Source organism: Syngnathus scovelli, chromosome 1 (assembly GCF_024217435.2).
Source record: "Syngnathus scovelli strain Florida chromosome 1, RoL_Ssco_1.2, whole genome shotgun sequence".
In the NCBI taxonomy this organism is placed as follows: Eukaryota; Metazoa; Chordata; class Actinopteri; order Syngnathiformes; family Syngnathidae; genus Syngnathus; species Syngnathus scovelli.
This window is the reverse complement of record NC_090847.1, coordinates 26,111,329-26,133,116: the sequence shown is the minus strand read 5'-3', so window position 1 is coordinate 26,133,116 and position 21,788 is coordinate 26,111,329. Positions and strand designations below refer to the sequence as shown.

General features: G+C 42.3%; 1 protein-coding gene across 4 annotated transcripts in view; it reads right to left on the bottom strand.

Annotated features, from left to right (window-relative positions):
• The window catches only part of ppargc1a (peroxisome proliferator-activated receptor gamma, coactivator 1 alpha), a 146,830-nt gene that overhangs the window by 86,573 nt on the left and 38,469 nt on the right, over window positions 1–21,788 (bottom strand). For all 4 annotated transcript variants that reach the window (XM_049735224.2, XM_049735230.2, XM_049735250.2 and 1 more), the window contains exon 2: window positions 1,177–1,218. In XM_049735224.2, the coding sequence (XP_049591181.1) occupies window positions 1,177–1,218 (42 nt within the window). The remainder of the gene's footprint in view (window positions 1–1,176; window positions 1,219–21,788) is intronic.

Below are 21,788 nucleotides of genomic sequence, written 5' to 3'. Positions count from 1 at the left end.
CTGCCCTCACTCCATCTTGACACAATTAATCCCTCGTTAAGGGGGTAATTGTTTGCCGCTGCTCATATTTATTGTTGATCGGCGTGGCGAAGGTGCCCGCTGTGTTTCAACAAACACACGCACACACACCAACCCTTGTGATCTTGCGCGTGTGCGCGGGAGATAGCGGGGGCCCGCGGATCGATATGCAGAGGGAGAGCAGCGGCTACGGGGGCACTAATTGAAATGAATTCGGCGGCGGAGAGATGAACGATCGGACATGTAACGCTGGGGGGGGGGGGGGCATTCGCCTTTCTTCCCCGTCTGGGGAGTCTTAAAAAGAGAAATACGACAAGCAATAGGAATTTTACAAGTGCCCCAATCAATCTCGTGGGATACGTGAAACAATGCGGTAAGATGGTGAAGCTGTTTTTACATCCTGGCCATTCAAAGTCATTCATCGTCTTTTTTGGGGGGGTTAGCATTAGCCACTTACCTTCATTAGCATGTGCATACACAAACATATTATTTTGTAAACAGTATAATCTGCATATCAACAAATGAGGCATTGAACATGGAAAATAGAGTTAAAATAATGTACATAATACAACTTACCTCCTCATCCCTTCATTCCCTTTTAGATCAGTTAGTCTTATTCATTTTTCAGTCAAATAAGTGATGAGAAAAATCAAAATCAAGGGTGTCCAGGCTAAAGTTATTACAGTTAAAGAAAACTAACAAAATGATTAAAATATAAAAATATATTTTCATGAACTTTTCAGTTATATATTTTCAGTTTACTTCAGTACACAATAATTAATCTAATTAATATTTAATCATTTTCCTTTTTTTTCTTGCACTTTCAAACTCTATATAATATTAAAAAAATAACACTAAAACTAACAACTAAATTAAAATGAAGGATTTGGTTCGGGGGGAAAAAATATCTAATACAAATGATCAAACTTGCTTAAAAAAAACAAATTAATTGAATTTTAAAAACAAAATACCGTTGAAAAATCCAAAACTAGTCCACGACAACAGCACACTTGCTCGTCCTGATTTAATCACTCTGTGCATGTGCAGGTTGATTGGAGAGCGATGATTGGAAAATTCTCAAAGGTTTCAAATTCCACCTAATTCCAACTAATTTCTTGATGCGTGATCCAAATATGTAAAAATAATATGTGGACCTACCTGAGAAGCAAAGTGTTTTTCCATGTCCACTCCCACCAGTGCCTGGAAGAAAAAAAAGCAGAAATTTAATCTAAAATATTCACAACCTGTTTACACGTGATAAATGGTTGAATTGTTCTGTTTGCGCTATCAGCATCGACTTGACATTTGTTTTTACTTTTAATCCAACTCTCCTCTAATTGGAAGGCAAAAAAACAATCAATCAATCACCTCTCCCCGAGTTAAACGGCCGCGACCCGACCGAGTTTGTCTGACCGCTTGGGTAACGTCTCGACAAGCAGCCACGAGCCCAACGGAGCAAGTTTGGGGAAATGAGATGATGGATGACAGCTGTCCGCCATTCATGACACTTTTTACATTTGACTTTCTAATTAACGCCAGGCGCTAATGTGTTTGTTAATTCTGTCAATAGCAATTACGGCTCTTTGGGCCCGCTTTTTGCCCGGCTTTATGCTAATGTTGTGTTTTGTATGTGTTGGCACCGCAAACGCCAAACAAGCGGCGCTCGCTAAATGGGCTTCGGCTCCCGAGCGGCGCTGCTCGTCGGTGGAAGCGGAATATGAATTCAAGGCGGTGCTATGCTGTTGTGTGCTTAAGGAAATTGGCAAAATAATTTGAGAATGTTCAGGAAGCATCATGTTTACGAAGCAAGGTGAATGAAATGATGTTGATCGTGTCGGGAAGTTAAACGAGATCGTAAACGATGCGGGAACATTAGGATTTAATACGAGGAACCAAGTTATTGAGTTGAACTGTTTTAGGCCGAGTCGTAAAATTTTGCCGCCATTTTTCACCCAAATGCCAGCAATATTTATTTTTTTTTTTTGGTGGAATATTTGGTTGAAATTTGGAGGTTAATTTAAAACACAATACCTAAAAAATGGTACATAAAAAATGTAGATACGGTAAAGAGCGGAGAAACTTTTCTGATAAATTTGCAAACTTTTTAGAGCAGCAAAAACTTTGACACGTCAGCACTGCAAGTCAACGGCCGGATTTTACTTATCCCAACATGATTTCTTGTGATAATATTTTGTCTTTTGTTAGTTTATTCCAGACCAAAAGATGCAAATAATGTTGGGAATCCAGGGACGCTTATTCAAACATGTTTCCCTAAAACAATTTCCAAAATGAAAAAACATTTGGGACTTTTTGATCCATATTCATAATCATAGGTTTATTTATACTTGGGGGGGGGATAAAAAAAAAAAAAAAAAAAAAACGTGAGGCTGACTTTACAGGATGACGTGAAAACCGAAAGATCTGCATTTTTTTCGGGATCTGTTTTTAGCTTCAATTTAAGAAAAAAAAAAGCAAGAGATAGGAAAAAAAAAAAAAAAGGAAGGCAGCCCAGTGTGGAAGATGAGTTGTTGGAGTTCAGGAAGCACGAGGGAAAAGCCAGCAGTACCTTGCAGACACACTACATTACTTTTTCATCAGCACATGCACTCCCGTAAGCCTCGGTCCACGGGGGGTGCGTATTGAATCACAAGCGTGGCCTGGGTTGCTTCCCTTTGCACTCTCATATATTGCGTACCCAAGTAATGTAAGGGGGGGGGGGGGGGGGGCATGGTGAACTCATATAATGCACACGCACACACCCCAAAGCGGAAATATAGAAGTAAACATTGAAGGAGAGTTCTGCATGTGTTACCGAGAAAACAAACAACAGCCTGAGAGGCGTCCTGGCTAGTCCGCTAATATTCCGCACCGCTGAAACGGAGGATGTAACGGCACACTTTGCTTATTAAATGCCGGTGGAGCATTGCGGGTAAACGTTGATCGTAATTCTATATTGTTGGTGAGTGTCAATGCAAGGTAAAGACTGGACAGTCACAGGCACTGGTGCCATATTGTCAATCCAGCCACTGGCGGTGTTAGGGGGGGGCTGAAGGGGCATGAGCCTCCGCCTGAAATATGCCAGACCAGAAAATAGACTTTTATTTTCAAATTTTTCCAGGGATTATTTTCCAGATTTCTACATGACTTCCATAGGGAACATACACTGATTTTTTATTAACATTTTTGACGTAGTTTTGAGGCTTGTAAATGTTTTTTGTTGAGATCTCAGCCCCCCCCCCCAAGGGGAAAACCCCCAGCTCCGCCAGTGCACCAAGCTTGACTATTTCCAAAACGGACTCAGATTATATTATTAAAACAACATTTATAATTTCTTTACCAAGGCTGGCAGAAGTGGGCGGGGCTTGTGTTAGCGAGCACCCCAAGTTCATTGCAAACGTCTTCAAAGGAACATTGCTAGACTTTTTTAAACTTGAATGTAATTTTATGTATTTTTTTTTGAATGAATGAATGTTCAACACTTTTCACTTGAAGTAAAAAAAGAAAAATAAAGCAAGCTATGTAATGCAAAGTAATGTGAATTCTCAGAGAGCAGCTGTGTTTATGTTTACGCAGCTGTCAAGTAATTTGTCGCTCTTGTTTTGCTGCATGCCGACTAGCCGGCCCGCAGTTCTAGCGTACATCCAAGGTGGCGAGATGTCCGAAGAGTTGTGTGTGTGTGTGTGTGTGTGTGTGGGGGGGGGGGGGGTCAATCCAGACAGGAAGGATGTTCACTCTCACTCTCTTCTTCTTTAGTATGCCATAAAAGCTAACGGGCGCAGGACAGCGCTCACCTCCGAATCGCCCAATTGCCTTTTTTTTCTTTTCTCAGGGGGGGGGGGCTTTTTTTCCCTCCGCTCCAGACAAATTGGTAGCCTGGATGGAGGTGAGGGTCATAAATAAGGAAAACGCTAGTCATGTCACATGCACATGCTTGCATGCACACACGCTCGTGCTGTCTTGCACTCATGCACAGCTCTAGGCAGTAACCATCCCAGACCCCCCCCCCCCCCCCCCCCTCTTGCCCCCCCCCCCCCCCTTAGCTAACTGTCCTTCCTTCTTTAGTCACACACTTGGCGTACTTCAGGTGCGAGGGAGGGGTGCAAAACTTCTAAAAATACAGTCACTGCCATTGCAGAGGTTAAACAAGCCAAGAGCTGCAGGCAATCATTCAATTTAAAAAGCACCAGGAAACCTCGAGGGCCGCAGGCCGGAGCGGGACGCATAAAGAAATTTAACAGCTCAATGTTTTACGGCCCACGAAAATGACTTCTGAGTACAGGAGCGAGGCAGCGGCGGCGGCGCTGAGTGCTTGCCGGCTGGCCAGATGAAAACAAACACAATTGGTGGAGATAGGATCATCAAGTGATTGCAATTGGACGTTCAACTGAAAATAATCCATCCACAAAAAATACACATTGAAATTGAATTGAACATTTTTCTGTCATCCATGTTCAATTTGGAGATAATCAGTTGTTTTGTTTTTGTTCGAGTCCATCAAAAGGCGATCAAACGATAAGAAAGCAAACCACTCTCCATCAGGCGTATTTTACAACTGGATGAACTTTTTGAAGACTTTTTCCAAAGTTACACCTCAAATGACTGAAAGTAATCGGCCCTCTTTTATCCGAGCAGAAACTCATCGAGAAAAATATAATAAAAGTACAAAAATCAGGGTGGCTGGGTGACGAGACGAGACAGCTCGTGACAGATGCTAAAACCAAACAGCCAGGTCGCCGCAAATCTTCGGGGACAGGCTGAGAATGGCGAAAAGAGAAACGCAAAGGCAATGATCCATACAGGAGAAGACAGGTAGGACGAGCGAGAGACAGACAGGCGGCAAGTTGGGGCGGGGAGGGAACGGGAGGGGTGGGGGGCAGACAGCTTAGTCGGGCCGAGGACGACACAGTGCGGCTAACCGGCGCGAGCGAGCGACAAGGAGGGTGTCACAAGCGATGAAAGCAAACGCGCAAGACGGACTGTATTTTTAAAGCCACGAGACGACAGAAAGAGAGCGAGGGCGCGCCGGGCCGAGCATTTTTAGACATGTCTGCAACCCAAAGAAATAAAAAACAGTGGCTGCTAGCTTTTGATGGCGTCCCAACTTAAGTGGTCTGCAAACGTTTTAGGATCGGATGAATGATTTGTGGAATCAAGATGCTTCGGACCGTCTTCGCAAATATCAGCGAGGATCAGTCTTCTCGGGCAAATATGGCGTCGAGCAAAGGATTTAAAAAGCTCAAAATGTCTTATGTTGTATACTTGTGATTATCTGTTGTCTGCCATTTTGTTGGAAGACGAGATGGTCCTAAATCTCCTAAATGAAATAAATTTCATTTTTTTAAATTGTTTATCATTTTTATTTATTTTATTTTATTATTTTTATTATTATTATTATTATTATTATTATTATTATTATTATTATTATTAAGCAATAGAACAATTGTCTGAGTTATTTCAATGACTTTCTGGGAGTATGCTGCCACCTGTTGTCTTGGAGGCTAAAAGCCACCCAATTGAACAGTTTCCTAAATGTATCTTTTTGCAAATCACTATCCAGATAAAAGTAAAAGAAAATTATCACTAAGCAATGGATTGAAAATGGCAACATGGCTTAACTGAAGTTTTACCTCAGCTTCCCCAAAAACATTTCCCTTCCCTTTTTTTCTGTCCCCCACATTGCCTCTTTTCCCAATTGTCAGTCCTCTCGTCTGGCATCGTCCTCCACCCTGGCAGCGTGCCCGAGCGTGTGCCCGTCCCCCTTTTCTCGACCGCCGCGTGCCCACATTGTGCGGCGGGCAAATGTGCTCCATTGTGTCCGTGCCCCTCGATGCGGAAGTGGCTCTGAATGCGGGCTCGTTAACCAATCAATAGAGCAGACGTGTCGAAAATCTCGTCCTTGAAATCCCTTTTCGCTTTTGTCCCATGCATGACAAATGAGTTTGAAGGAGAAGAAAACACCCGTGCTCCCCCCCTCCCCCTCCCCACCTACCCTGTAATCACGCTAAAAAGCAATTTAACAAACTTGATGAGAGCATTAACAAAACACAAAAACTGCAGATTGGACAGAACATGAAAAAGGAGGATTACAAGTTTTGGTTGCTCCGGAATAGACAATCAAGTCGTCCCGTAGCCCGATAGCGCTAACGGTACTTCAAGCTAACAGCCGCTGACATCTTTGAGAAGCTGGACAGGAGCCACGCTTGGCAGAGTTCCGCCGGCCACGTTCAAAGCGTCCATACTTGAACCATTAAGTCGGACACACCAAGGGCACTTTGTCAAGTCGCTGCTAGGACTCCTGTCAAATATGAATAATACACCCGGAGGAAAAATGTATCACCGCTGTGTTGCAGGGAACAAAGTCCGGACTGATCTACTCAGGGAAGGGTCTTTGCACATTTACCCAAAAAGCTATCGGGTGAAGTTCAAGAACTCGGCCGACTGGGGCCGAAATTCCTTCCACCTGTGGAAATCTTTCCGACATCGTAAAGCGGCCTCTGCGTCGCTGACTGATTGCCATCGGCGTCTGACGACTCCCTCACCGACGCAACCCCCCCTCTTACTTCACTCTCAATAAAGTCGCTTGAATGTTTTCCACCTGTCATTCCTGATCAAGTAGCGCATGATGAAGGAGATTAAGGTGGATCGGGAAACGCGCCAGATCGCAGAGGCAGAATTAAAAGCGATGTCCGATTACCGCCTGGCGACGGATCGACCCAATCGAAGGGGTCCAGATGAGCGGTGATCACTTTACATGTGCCTGGCAATCAACTGGTCTCTTGTGAAGAGCATCAAAGAATGCATTCCCAGAAAGACAGCGGAAGTCAACCATTTTGGTCTGAAGCAGCCATTTTAGGTTCGTAAGGGTCCTTAAAAGAAAAACACCATCAGGATTACATCGTATGACATTTGATAGGAAATGCTGATCTCAGCTCTGCTTACTATGCACCCCAAATTTCTGATTCAGTAGTTTTCTTAACTATCACTTTTGGTTGATCATCTTGTCCATTTTCTGGTACAAACGAGCGGAACACTGCAGAAAACAAGACTTGGGAATCTTTCATTGACAATGATGTCATAGCTTGTCTATATATGAGTACGTAAATTTGTTATCGAATCACATCGTAAGCATGACAAGAAACGTCTTCACTCCAAATGACGGATAAACTTCAGAAAAAGGTTCCAATAAGAAAAACGAGGTTCAGAGTTCAACTGCGAGTAAAAAAAAAAAAAGCTTCGGTTTTGAAACGGTAAAGTCTCGTGAGGGAACTGGGTCGGATGGCCTCCGCAAAAAAAGAATACATTTGAATAATCGCCAACTGGGATGAGAACAGCTGTGCCGACAACAATGAGACAAATTACGAGAAAATCAACCACAGGAAGTCGAAGAGACTCACCTCATGGGCTTGCCGTGTTTATGCAACAAAACGCCTTCTATTTTTGGTGTGTGGCTGAGGAGAAGTCAGCATGTTTTCCTTGGGGGAGGGCGTTCGTTCTGTCCAGGTGTGGCGTTAATGAGGGGCCGTTTGGTTCTTCGGAGAATAAACGTGAGTACGGTTTGAACTCTGATTTTGGTTCTAAATTAGACTTTCAAAGCAGGGTTAGGTCTTCAAAATAGAGTTGGAGGTTCAGATTAGGGTTTTAAAGAATAAATTAAAAAAAATAAAGAAAATAATAATGAATTAAAATTAAACCAGTTAGCTGACCCAAACGAGACAAAATTAAACAATTAATTGCATAGTTTAAAATATCAAAAACGATAAAAGTAAAAAAAGGTACCAATAAATCTCAACAATTCAAAACTAATTTTTCTTCAGTCTTTGCACTTTCTCAACATTGATGTGAAAACATTTAATAGATACAATTCACAAAAATCAATTCATAGGGTATTTTATACAAAGAATTTTATCGCTAAATTTAATAAAATAACAAATGAGACTACACAAAACAATTAACCAGAAGATGAAAATAAATCAAAATAATGTAATTGAAAAGCCAGATATGATATTAAATCCATCTGCATTATATTTCCATTTTTCTTTTTTTGTGCGTGGATTTAGCAGTGGAGAAATTTACGGGAGCTTCTTTCCCGAATTCAATTCACATTCACGAAAACGATGTGGCGGCTATGTTGCCGTTTTCGGCCATTTTACAACCTTGTGTTATTTGGAGCGGGAGACTGACGGCGGCAAATGAAGTTTGGGCAGGCGCCCTTGGGGGCGGGCCAATTGTAAACAACAGCACGTACTGTACTGTATATCAAATTCCTGCTGGTAATTTTCCGTCCCTCGCCGCCATTCTGCATATGATTATTGATTCCATTAAATGAGAGCCTCCAATAGCGCCGTAGTATTTGCATTTATATTCTGCGGCGCTGCTGGAAAAGAGAATGGAGTAAGGAAAGAGCTTTTGCTTCATTTTACCTCCCTTATCGGGCGCAACTCGATGAATTGGACGCAAATTAAGAGGCATCGCTTATGCTTGCGTGTGAAACAAGAAGATTTGGAGACTCAAAATGGGGGAGCTTCAAACAGATTCATCTCTTGCCAGTCTTGCCACAGGCACCTTGAAAAAGCTACTTAGTTACTTACAGATGACTTTTTAGACTTACGACATTCAGCATCTGCCAACGACACTGCCTCAACATAAAAAAAAACTTTTGCCATATATATATATATATATATATATATATATATATATATATATATATATATATATATATATATATATATATATATATATATGTATACATATACACACAGTCTATATAAAGCCTCATGCATTTAAAATATGCATTTAAATAAGCTCCTTAGTCTGCATGAGTGTGACTCAAGCAAACAATACACGTGTTTATTTGGTTAACATATGAATGGACACTTTATTTGTGGAAGTACACCAATCACTTGAGGTCCATTAAATTCCATTTAGCCCCGATGAAGCCTCAAGCAACACAAAGACAGCGTGAGAGAGCGAGCGAGCGAGCGAGAGCGACGCGATATTGTCAGGGAGGCGAAACAATGCAGCATAATGGCGAGCTGCTTTAACCCCTTCCATGCCGTCGTTTCAGGAAAGTTCTTTTTGTATTTCTCATCAACCTTTTGCTAGCAGAGCCCAAAAAGTCGTCAAAAACGGTTGGACCAATGATTGTCATTGACCGGCAATTTTGAAAGTGATGACGGAAAATACTAACGAGTAATTTTAGCACTTGCATGCTGGGCCTTTCCTAAAATTGTCCCTCCGTACATCACGATCGTTGGTCCTTGTTTGCGCCTCAGCCAATCACACGTTGCACGGCCGCGCCACATAAAGCTGCCTGCGACTGGGCGAAAGCATTTGCGGCGAATGACGGCCACTGATTAATGCGCCGATTATCTGCTCCATAAATAGACGCCGCCGCTCTCTGTTTAGTATTTTATGTCGCCGCCTTTTACAACCGCAATAACCGTCGCCGGGGCCGTATTTCACGGCCGCTCGGGCCGCCAAACTCGTCCCCTCGCTCTCGTGCAAATTGCTGTCGCTCTTCCCTTCGGGCCGGGCTTCATTTTTTTCAAGACAGCTGAGAGCGCGGCCTGAAATAGCCTTTGAGGGAAATAGTGCGAATACGGCCAAGAAAAGGCACGGCAACAAAAAAAAAAGGCCAACCAATATCACAGGTCAGCGACTCTCAGGCCAAAGTGAATGGCGAGTGAGCCCCAAAACGTTTTTCCCCACCCGTCGCTTGGGAACCTTGGCGGTGTTTTGAGATTCAAATCTGCCTGCCGCCTCGGGGCGCTCACCCTCGCATGAACCGCCGCCCGCTTTAGCTTGTGGATAAACAACAGCAGCCAAACACAACAACAAAAGGCAGCATATTTCTCATCATCGTCATATTAGTGCCACATTCAGCCTGTGTACATTTTCATATAAAGCAACAACGTGGCGTTGCGTGATTCGAAAATCAAACCATGTTAACTGGGTTAGAAATGAAGAGAACACAAGACTATGAAAATTCTTTATCCTCTAAAAAAAAAGACTGAGTCACAGAAGAAGTCTATTTGTCTTTGTAGCTGCACTGTACAGCAGAGGTTTGTCCTAGGGACCATCATTATAACCAAGAAGCAACTCTGGGACCACTGCTTTGGCGGAATATTATTTTATTTTGCACCGAAGGAGGCTAGACCTATACAAGCTATTTAATTGCATTTCTATGGCTATTTTGGAAATCTCAGCTCCATTCGACATCATTGGTCAAATGATTCACAAAATTAGTTGGAAAATAAATCGAGTCTAAATAAATAAATCAATTTTATTCTTAAAAATCAATTTCCAATTTCAAGGACCACCTGCAATACTGCCATAGACCACTAGATAGCCGCAGATTGAGCAGTATTATACTGCCCCCCGATGGCCAGGATGTGCACACCACAAGGAGCAGCACGATCAAGTAAATTGATGAAGCATTAAATCATTATGCGTAAACAGTTTATTCTAATTTTAAGCTTAATCTAAGTCTTATAATAATCGTAAGCACCGGTGTAAAAGTTTACATCGTGAATGCATCAGAAACTATGGTCCCAAACTCATCACGATTCCACTTTAAAAAATGGCTAACAGAATATGTGATCAAAACAATTGCACAATCCTCTGCTCAACATACTTCCTCGAAACCAATTACTACTTTACCTTTTGGGCAGGACTTTGGCGCCATCTAATGGCATCTCAATGCGTTACACAAAAAAGAAAATAAAGAAAACTCATTTTTCACCCCATACTTGTACAGAACCTTCACTGTTTGTTTTATTTTCTTTTTAAATTAAAATGTACTATTGTTTGTTTGGATTTGTATCTCCATTTCATCATTAACCTTTTCTGGCTTCATTTGTCCAAGTCTGTGGAGGCTACCAAAATAATGAACACTTACGGCTTTTGGGCGGCCTTTATGTCAGAAGGCTAGCAATGGCTACACACTGGTACGAACGTGCTACTTAAAATAATATAAAATTAGCTGTAAGAGCGTAACAAAGGCCATTAAAGGGTAATCCCTCACTCACCTTCCTGACACTTAGTGCAGGATGCAAGCGAGTATTGCTACGCTAACCCAGAAAAGGCGGGCGGGCGGGCGGGCGGGCGGCGAGATTGGCTCTGGCGGAAAGCAGGTCACACATACATCAGAGAGCAACAGAGCGCGTTGCCTGTTACAGCTTAATATCCACACGAGGCAAAACGCGGCCACGGCGGCGAGGGAGCGGGAGGAAAGCTTGACAGAGGAAAACAGAGGAGCGCACACGGCGGGCGTGAGAAAGAGAGAGAGAACGAGAGAGAGAGAGAGGAGGGAAAATTAGACGGGAAATTGAGAGGGAGGAGAGAAGAAAGGAAATGAAATGATGCGGTTGGGGTGCAGGAGTTCATAAAAGAGTTCAGAACATTGGGCAAAGCAAAAAAAAAAGGGGAAAAATGACCTTTAACCCCGGTTTCCGAGATTTAAAAAAGTGGCATACAGAGTGATTAATAATACGCTACCAGGAGTAGTTTGTAAATAACAGTTGACTTTTTTTTTTAAGAATACAATAGAGTAAAACTTTGTCATTGGGGCAATAAAAAGTGACAAGAAGCGCGGATTGACTAGTTAATAATAACTGAGAGCAGTTTAATTATTATTGTCGTCAAGTTGGAAAACACTGTTTGACAACATAGAAAGCCATTAAAGCACTTAAGGAGTCCTCACTTCTTTGTCCCGGAGGACCAAAATTGTCACAAAAAAAAATAACTGCGGGAAAAATATTGTTATTAATTTGGACAACAAATGCATACAGACGGGCTGAGTTAATTATAACTTACAATGAGCGGTTCAATTTAAAAATGGCGGATGACAATTGAGACAAATGGACACACGGGTAATTTTTACCGCATCTACCTGAGCACACTCGAGTTGATGTCGTGGAAAATCACTCGGGTTTTTCCTTGACCAATAATCGATGATCGCAAACTTGTTAGCGAGCAGACGGCATGTAAAACAACAGAACAAGTGCGGCGCAATCAAAACAAGGAGACGCAAACACCGGTTGCTGTTCTTCGCCAAAAATAGCCTCCATTGTCCCGACTTCATCGAGTCAATCAAGGCTTGAAATCAAGCGCGGTTAAGATGCCAAAGACAATTTTGCCAAGGAGATCAGCACGCAGGCTCCACGTGCTCTCCAAAAGGCTTCCAAGTACCCAGTTGATTGCATTTTCATTCCGTTTTTTTGGTCAGCGTCTGCATTTTCAAGTAACCGGCTCATATGCTGACGCTAACAACGTTGGGATTTGTGTTTTTATTGTGCTTTTTTTTTGTTGGTTTGTTGTCCGTTGTTATCGACGGAAAGCTACGGGGCTAAGCTACGGGGGGGTTAGTTGAATGGCGGCCGGACGCGAAGGCTTAGCTGCTTACTTGAATTCATCAAGGTTTGATTACTTCTATGAAGATTTGCTCCTAAGCCTGATAACCCGATGCTCCCCAATTAAGGCTTTTCCGCAATCCTGCCGACGCCGACACGATCAGAGCGCGTCGAGCCGCCTTCTGTTCTCCTCTAGCTTTTCAAACATTCTTAAAAAGTTACACTCTAGAGTTTGACCGATAAAATGCTATTCATTCAAGAAAAGTGTATTTTCTTCAGAGATAATAAAAGGTGCGACTTTGATCCCTTATTAAAGTTGGACGTGTATAAAAATACAGATTTGTTCTTGTAAAAATATTTTTTTACGTCAAACAAGACTATTCTCATAACCTCATCATATCTGGAAGAGGATTAGAAACTTGAGGATATACAATACATTAATTTGAACAGGCTATGGGTGAGTACCGATACCAGTTAAAAAATACGACATTGAGTTAGTCAATATCAATCAATGGGTATCTAAGTATCGTACTGGTCTGAAAAAAGCGGTATCAAACATCCCATGTAAACCTTCTTTGAGCGGCATTAGGCAATTCACTATCATGCTAACATCCATGTGGCATTAGCATGCTGCCGGGTTAGCATGTTAGCCTTAGCTCGAAAGGATTGGGATTGTGGAAGGCAATTTGACTGTCTCTCAAAGAGCGTCACTTTCCCCAAACGGCCTCATATAGTTGAAAATATATGGGCGATATTGGCCTCGACTAAGGGACATCATAAATGTGACCACATAATGAACATCCGCCGGGAGGGCGACTGCGATCGGGGCCATAAACCCTCCGTCGAGTCGCTGGCGCTCTTCTGTTGCTCCTATGAAGGACATCAAAATGGGACCGCAAGTCTCAAAGGGCTTCGAGGTAATTCTTGGCTATTATTGCTTCCAGTCACATTGCATTTTTTTTTTTGAAGTTGAGACATTTGCAGTTATCTCCAATGCCCCCCCTTTTTCTCAGTTCCTTGTGATTTACAAGCAAGTCCGCAGCCTTCAATTCTACAACCTCTTTGGCTAATGCCCCATGTTCAGCCTTCATCTGCACCATTAACGGAAAAACGAAAAGACGGGATAATAATCTCCCGAACTCGTAAAAAGTCCGTTACAGCCACCGCGACTCGGACTTAACGGCTCCGATCGGCACTTCCTCTCACGGATAGGCAGCGTCCAATTTGAAATGTAGACAAACGGTGGACCACCAGGATGGGCGAGCGGGTTCCCCCCCTGCCGCGGCCCGTACACTTGCACCGTGTTTAATTACAGATGATTTATCACCGTGCCGTGGCTTGCTAACTGGGCCCCCTTCCATTCTCTGGCTCCCACTGTGTGCTGCTGGGATCCTTCACATCATTATGAGGAAGCTCATTTGTATTAAAATGAGTATTAGTGCCTAATTCCTGACATACATTCTGGGGGTTCGGCGTGCAATCGCTCCGGTGCGTCGCCGGTGTCGGCATACATCAAGTGTTTTTACGGGCGGGAGATTTAAAGGCGCATTTGATCCCCGCTGCGATCTCCCATAAAGATGAAAGAACAACACGGGATGTCACACGTACATCACGTCAGCGTGCGCGCAAACACTATAAGTTAACGCTTAAGGGACGTTTATGTTCTTTGACGCCGTTAACCTCACATCATCAGCAATATCGCATCAAGGGCATCCCATTTTTAATCCTTAAAGCCGCCGTAAGGGTTTTTTTTTTGGTAGGGCCACCCCCCCCTACAGTTCCACTGAGGTAAGTATTAATCATATATTTAGATGACAAAGCAAACTTAACTAGAGATGATTAATTAACAATTAATCGATTATCAGATTAATTAATCATTTAGAAGTCCTTGGTGTGTATGTCCTCTGAATTTCCGCCTCTCAGCAGGAAATATTCTCCGGTTTCTGTCTTCCTCCATGAAAGTGTTTTGAATTCAAATAAGACATTTTATGATGGATGTTAAAGCTACTGTACATATGTGTTTCGGTATAAGTTACAGAGCTAGCGTATTTCGGTATTTCTATCAGCAAAGATAGGAAGGGTGTGTCCATGAAAAGGAAGTTCATCATTTTACATGTGTACAATTGTTGAGTTTATTCAGTAAAATTGCCTTAGTGCTAAGCTAGCATGCTATGCTAAGGGCTGTGCTTTGTTAGCTTAGCGAATGCTACGTAATTAGGGCTCATATTGTGTTAGGTGTCTGATTTATTTTTGTTAATATTACACTTTGAAAGTCAATAATCAGTATTTTTCAAGTTACGTTATAAAAAAGAAATCAAAATGCTTTTTCAAAGTAACTGTGGCAATGCTAACTGTAAGGCAGTATAATGAAGATGAAATGGGAGTTTTTGAGGTGAATGTCATCATATTTAGATTCATTTCTCAAGAAAAAAAAACTCAACATAAATGTTTATGATTAACTAAATTACAAACCATTCTCATCTATTTTCATGGGTCAATTTGACCCGCAGCAAAATGGGAGGGTTCAGTCAGTAAACAAGTACATTTGAGTCAACATCCCATTAACCTCCAATTTCTCAAAATATATAAGCAATGAGGAAATATTCATCATGAAGTAATCCTGGAGGACCTCAGACAAAACTGGTGAATAGCTTCCTGGCTGCTCACGGAGGGCAAATATTAATAGAGGGTATTAAATACAGTCAGCACATGAAAAATAATAACATATCGATCGCTTTCAGGGGAGCTTAATGGTCTGATTTCTGATATTGATCTACAAAAAAAGCCCTGCGAGTGAGGATCATATTTAATTTTTTTATGATTACGATGGTGGGCATCAGTTCAATATTTTTTTTTTAAAGATTTGCATATGATTTGGGATTAAAATATGCAGTGAATATGAAGTGCGAGCAAGCACTGATAGAGATCATCATTGAGTTGCCAGATAAGTGCACATCAATCTGTGTTGTTGCGATCAAGTCCCCATGGGGAGGGGGAGGGGGGGGAGTGTGTACATTGCAGTGGGTGAGTGTGTTGAGGGAGGGGGTGGGGGGGGCGCAAAAGCCATTCTCCAGCTAAACACATGTGATCCCTAACACCGCCTCTTCAAAGTGATCTTATTCCTCGCTCAAAGAGACAGAAAAATCTATATCTCAATTTGGTACACTTCAACAGCACTCCAAAAAGTGCCCGCAGAGAAAAAGCGAATTAAACTGCGACAAGCTGATTCAACACCCTGAAAGATGAATCTAAGTAGTTGTTTGTGAAATATGTATTTGCCGTGTGCAATATCGGGCATCTTGCAGGTTGGGGGGGGGGGGGGGGGAGAGGAGGGGTGGCGTGACGGAAAAATGTGCGCATTGGGAATGCATCCACCAGAAAAAAAAAAACAGGATAGCTGGCTTGACATGGAATATATAGGTCTGTCCTTTCTATTCCAGAACATCCACCAAAAGGAGAAAAAAAATAACTCTGTGGCTGTCACGGGTCATATTGACCCATTTTAAAGAAGTATCTACTGGAGACTCAGATATAAAAAATAAAAAAAATTGGGATTTTTGTTTTACAGTGATCCCTCGCTACATTGCGTTTCGTTTATCGGCTTCACTACATCGCGGATTTTTTTTCCAAATTAAAAAAACATTTAAAAGTCAAAATATAATTTCTAAATTGAGGAAACGTGTCTAACCTTTAGGGGCAATATAGTATTGCTCCAAATGTTCATTTACATTCCTTTAGAAGTCCGTTTTTGCGTGTTAGCCCTATCGCGAATTAGCATCTTTCCGCTAACTCGTTAGCCTGCCCAGTACTTCTTGTTGATGACCGTACTTCGCGGATTTCACTTATCGCGGGTGGTTTTTGGAACCAATTATCCGCGATAAACGAGGGGTTACTTCCTTTCTAAACATAACCAGGGTCCAAATGACCCAGGGACATTTGACTGTTCTTTATATTCCATAATGTGTACCAAAGGGCAAAAAAGGGGAACTTAACCGCAATTTTGACCCAGTGAAAATATTTCATAAGCAAATGAACCGCCCAGGGTCAAACGGACCCGGGAACGTTAACAGAGCGACGACAGCCGTGTCAGCTGGACCACCGCCGTAAAATTGTCACACTCCACATCCGGCTCTTTCCGTTAACAATTGCTCCCGACTTTGCCCCGCTCGATGGAACGTGACACTGGAGGAATTGTGTACGCGGGGCCCCCCTGGATTATATTGGCACACTGGAACAGGTGGCCTTTTATTGGCTGTGTGATAGTGACTCTCGTGCTGCCTTTGAAACCGGATGCAGAGCTACGAAAAGACACGAGGGTGGTTGTCAGGGGGGACCTTCTGCTTGGACTCAATTGAAACGTGAGAATGCAGCGCGAGGTGCTACGACGACTGCTAAGGCGGCAGAAAAATATGCACATTGTCCGGCTGTCTGCCTGGCGACAAGCCTGCAAAGTAACACGAGCAAGTCATGCGAGGAACATTGCAGTCAACAATAATACGTGAGCGGCCTAAAAAGAGTGCAAATAACAGGAAGAAGAATTTGAGGCAGCATTGTGACTCACAATTTGTATTTCTTGCCCTTTGAAGTATTCCAAATATCCTTTGGCAAAAATGAAATTAAGGATGACTGACTCATGTGTGTCTCTTATTATTTTATTTTTTTACTTGGGGCTAAATTGGCACACTTAATAAATATTGACGTCTTTAATGCTACTTTATGGAACATTTTATTTAAATACATTTATGAGTGTGTTTTTTTTACTAAATTTGCCATTAACTTAGCTTTTAAGAGTCAATATGGTCATTAAAGGAATGATATGCTGTCAAAATAATACCAAACTACTTATTTTGGACTGAAATGGGTGTGACTGTTCTTCTGAGTGACGTAAAAGTTAGCCAATGAGGATGAAGAGCTAGCTGGCTGTTAGCTAGCTAAACCTTTAGCCACCGTGTTTGTAATGTGAATGTGTCAGTTGTTCGGAAGGTCACATAAGAATGTGCTTATTGTATTTTGTCACTATTCTTTTACTACCAATATCCAGTAACAAATAATTCAAAATATAATTATGATAATATCTGCTGTAGTGAACACGTAACATGTGTAATAGCGAGGAATGACTTGTATTCCCAAACAATGGCTGCTTTCTCTTGGCTATTTATTCCAAAAGTTGTCAGCGGATCTAAGATTCTATCTCAGGACCCGATATTACTAAACTGTGCCACAATCCTCCTTTTTTCATTCCTTTAGTCACGGATGACCTTAAAAGTTCTCAGTGAAGGTTGTTGGACCCGTGGCAGTCCTTCAAGTTAAATTAAGAGGTGAAGAAAGTTTTTTAGTGGCGCGATGACGGCTTGGGGGTTGTCTTTTTTTTTTTTTTGTCATGCTCCAGTGCCACGCTTGTGCCCAGAAGCCCCAAGGAAAAGTCCATCTGTAAATATGTTGAGTTACTTTCACCGTGTCAGCTCAGAAAATGTCAAAGTGTGTCCATGTTGTCGAAACGGAATCAATTGAATGTTGATAATAGGGCAGCTAAGGGGCAATGGTGCCTAAATGCGCGTCAATAACTTTACAGTTTTCTGTCGAGGTGTTCTTGGACGGGACGGGAATGACGCCACGGGTCAACCTCCATCTACTCGATGAATATTTATTCGGGCCATTCAAGAAGAAAAGTCTGAAAAATCAATAGAGTCGACGGGTGTGTAAAGAATAAATGTGTCACCACCTCTCCGTCTTTATTGCGGCGCCTCAATCCAAATAAAACATTTTTTTTTTCCCTTATTCCGTCTTCTGTCACTTTGCCGCTCTTCGGAGACCCGGCGAACGAATGTGACGCTCTTATAACTCGATTCCGCGGGTGTGCCGGGAATAAGCGGCGTTCTACTACAGCTAAATCAACATCAGACGCTGGTTTAGTCCTCAGGGTGGTGGGGGGGGGGGCTGGAATAAGGGCTTGTGCCACCAGCCCCCTCAGCTGAATATCCTGTAATGTGTAACTCTTCATTTTTAGTTCCCGACTCTGGGTGGAAAAAAAAAAAGGATTGCCTTGTACTCTAAAAAAAAGACCAAAAAAGTGCAAGACCAACAGAGGAAAGCAGTGTAAGCTGTTAATGCTACGCTAATCCCCGACTAAAAACGTCTGAAGGTAATGGAGGGAACTCAATAGCTATCAGAATAGGAAGAGTGAGAAAGAGAAAGTGAAACTAAAACAGCACGCTAAAAGCATCCTGCTCAAAACGATTCTCCCATCCCAGTGAAATTATTTTCAAAATGGTAAATAATAAATGATAATAAAATAATAATAATAAATAAATAAATAAATAAATAAATAAATAAATAAATAAATAAATAAAGTTCACAAATTTACAAAGCGTTGCTTTTTTTTAAATTTGAGTTTCAGGTTTTAGACAAACTGCCGATTGAGTGGAGTAAAAAATGAAAGAGCATTTAAGGTCGTGTGATGCTCTCACTAATGGGAAAGGAGAACCACAGTTGATATTTGCTTTTGGACAAATTGAATCAAGGGAATTAGCACTCTAGGGCTCCTCGGAGTCCCTGCGCGTCAAAGACAACGCAGCTCCAGTTTGCAGACTGGAATGAAATAGCAGAAACCCAAGCGAGGGGGCATGAATATTCATGAGCGACACAACAAACTGTGAAAACGGCTTTGTTAGTGAAACCAATTCCCCGGCCCTCCAGAGGGGGCTTGGACAGCAGCCTGCGGAGATGTTTGCCACACCGGTGGCGGAGAAAGATGCTAAAAATGCTGGCAAACGAGGGCTAGCACATGGCTGAGATGTTGTTTACCTCATTGCCTGACTTCAAAGCCACTGAAACTCACTTTTGCTCTTATTTGCTCAAGGGCTCCCCCTGCTGCTACTGTGAACTTTTATTGAAACATTCAGCGCAGGTGGAAGACGGGCTTGTGCGTGCGTGCGTAATATATTATATTATATTATATTATATTATATTATATTATATTATATTATATTATATTATAACTCATGTATCACATTATATTATTATATTTCATACATTTATTATATTTATATATTAATATATGTATAAATATATATATATATATATATATATATATATATATATATATATATATATATATATATATATATATATATATATATGATGACATATTGTAGTTTATACAGGGAGCCTCCTAGCGCAACCAAGCTGTTAGGTCACTAGGAAAAGTGGATTAGGTGCCACAATAACGCTGATGCAGCATGCCAGAGATAAGGCTTTTGCCAGAACGGCGAGAAGAAAGGTCTGGTGGGATTCGAACAATTGCAATGCCAGTATCTAACCTTTCCCCCCAACCAACCTTAATTTTTAAAGTCTCCATGCTTGAGTTCCTTTCCACTTGTAAAGGATGGCTGGTTACTTGCAATTGCTCCTTTTCTACCAGCTTTTGTGCAAAAATTAAAGCAAGGGGTCAAAGGTCACCCATCTGGTGCCACTCGGCCTTCATTTTCCAAATGTCTACAGTGTATCAACACCTAACACACCCAGAATGCTTAAAATCTAATGACTTCACAAAGAGGAGGCAGTGAAAATGCTGATTTTACGCTATTTGCATTTGCCGAGGTCAACGCCACAGTGACGCCTCTAATCCCGTATGTGAACGTGAGCTGCAGCCAGTGTATTAGTATTAGCTCTCGCATGCACGGAGCATGCCGGCGAGCATGACAGCTAGCTAATGGCTTTGTCACAAAGGGGGTGCGGAGTTTAGACGCCGCCATAATCGGGATCTCAATAAGCGCCGACGGCACAGGTGGCGTCGTCGTGACATACTTCGTCAAACACAAGAACGCTAATCCTGGTTGTGCATCGGCATGACCATTTCCGAAAAAAGTTCCACGCGGTAAAAGAACCCCGTAAATCAAGTTCCCACTATGTCAAATAAACAATGGTGGTTGAAGTCAGCTCCCAAGCTCCCCCTGGAGTTGGCGAGCGCCATTGAAATTCCCGCCGCAGCCGCCGCCACGGCCGCTTCACTCGCTTCGCGATGAGCCAAACAAGCATTCGAAGCCATGTCAACATGGCCGCCAGCACTGCTATCAAGGTCCCGAGTCATTCCGCGACCCTCCAAATGATCAAGCTCCCTTTTTACTTTCTTTTTTTTCCCCTCGCCGCTTTAATGTGAAGCAGCGGCCGGCTTAATGATCCGTCCCCTCACATCGGGTGGCGAGTGGAAAGAAAGGGAGAAAGAAAGCTCAAATCGTTGCACGAATCAAAATCAGCGCAGCTACAAAAAAAAAAGGAGGGGGGGGGGGTAGTGGACAGAGAATTCTTGTTGTCACTGTCATGAACACCAACCTCTGAGAAACTAATTAGCATATTTCCCATTAATGGGAACAAAAGTTGTTTTGGCCAAGTTGTCCAACTGCAGTAAATTCTGTAATTATGCGCCTTTTCTTGTTATTCTTGTTTGCGAAAATTGGAAAGTCACAATGAACAATATTCGGTGGATTTATGAGCAAGAGGCGGGAACTCTGCTTGTAAGCTGATAAAGGAACAAGCTGAGCTGGTTTGGGCATTCCAGACTTTTAATGGTAATAGGGAGCATTTATATGAACTTGAAGACGGGCTTTGTGCCTTCTACTGGAAAAGTGAAGAAAAACAATCATAAAAAATGCTTGTTAGACGCACTCCAGTACCTCGCAGCTGGAGCGTTAGATTTTTATGAAGCTCAACATCATGTCAATTGTTTATATTTGAACTAGAAGGCTTTGTTTTTTTTTTTGCGAGCGTGTGTGTTAAAGTAAAGACACACGTCAAAACGAGGGCGCTATTGAACTTAGCGTGACTCCGTTTCTTCCGAACGGCGGGGGGAAACGAGAGGGGATTTTTCGACGCTAACCCACCCGCATCGATCCAGATCAAGCTCGGGCAGAAAAGCGGTGGGCGTCGGGAGCCGAGTCGTCTTTGATCAAACAGTGGTCATGACTTCTTGGAGAAGCGGCGAGCTCCTTACTAGAGTCTGAGAACAGCGCGGAGGTCCCATAAGGGATTACAGTTGAGTATGCCTATTATGGGCTGGACGCTGAGGGACTCCGGGGTACAATCGAGAGTCTCTGGGGCCTAAAGTTGCCTTTTGTGTCTTTATTTTGGTTTTGTAAAACTCTTTGTGACGTTAAAGCAACCTGTAAATAGCGTCATAGAATTTACGACAAAATCTGATTGGTCGGCAGAATTGGCATTCCTTTTTTTTTTTTTTTTTTTTATGTACGTACGTATTTTAGGCAATGGTTTTGATTCTCATTTGTGATTCCAAGTCAAGTCAAGTCAAGTCAAGTTTATTTGTATAGCCCTAAATCACAAACAGTCTCAAAGGGCTTCACATAGCCAAAATTGACAATTTGTGATTCCAACCTGGAGGTAGAAGTCAAGAAGGAAGAGGTTGAT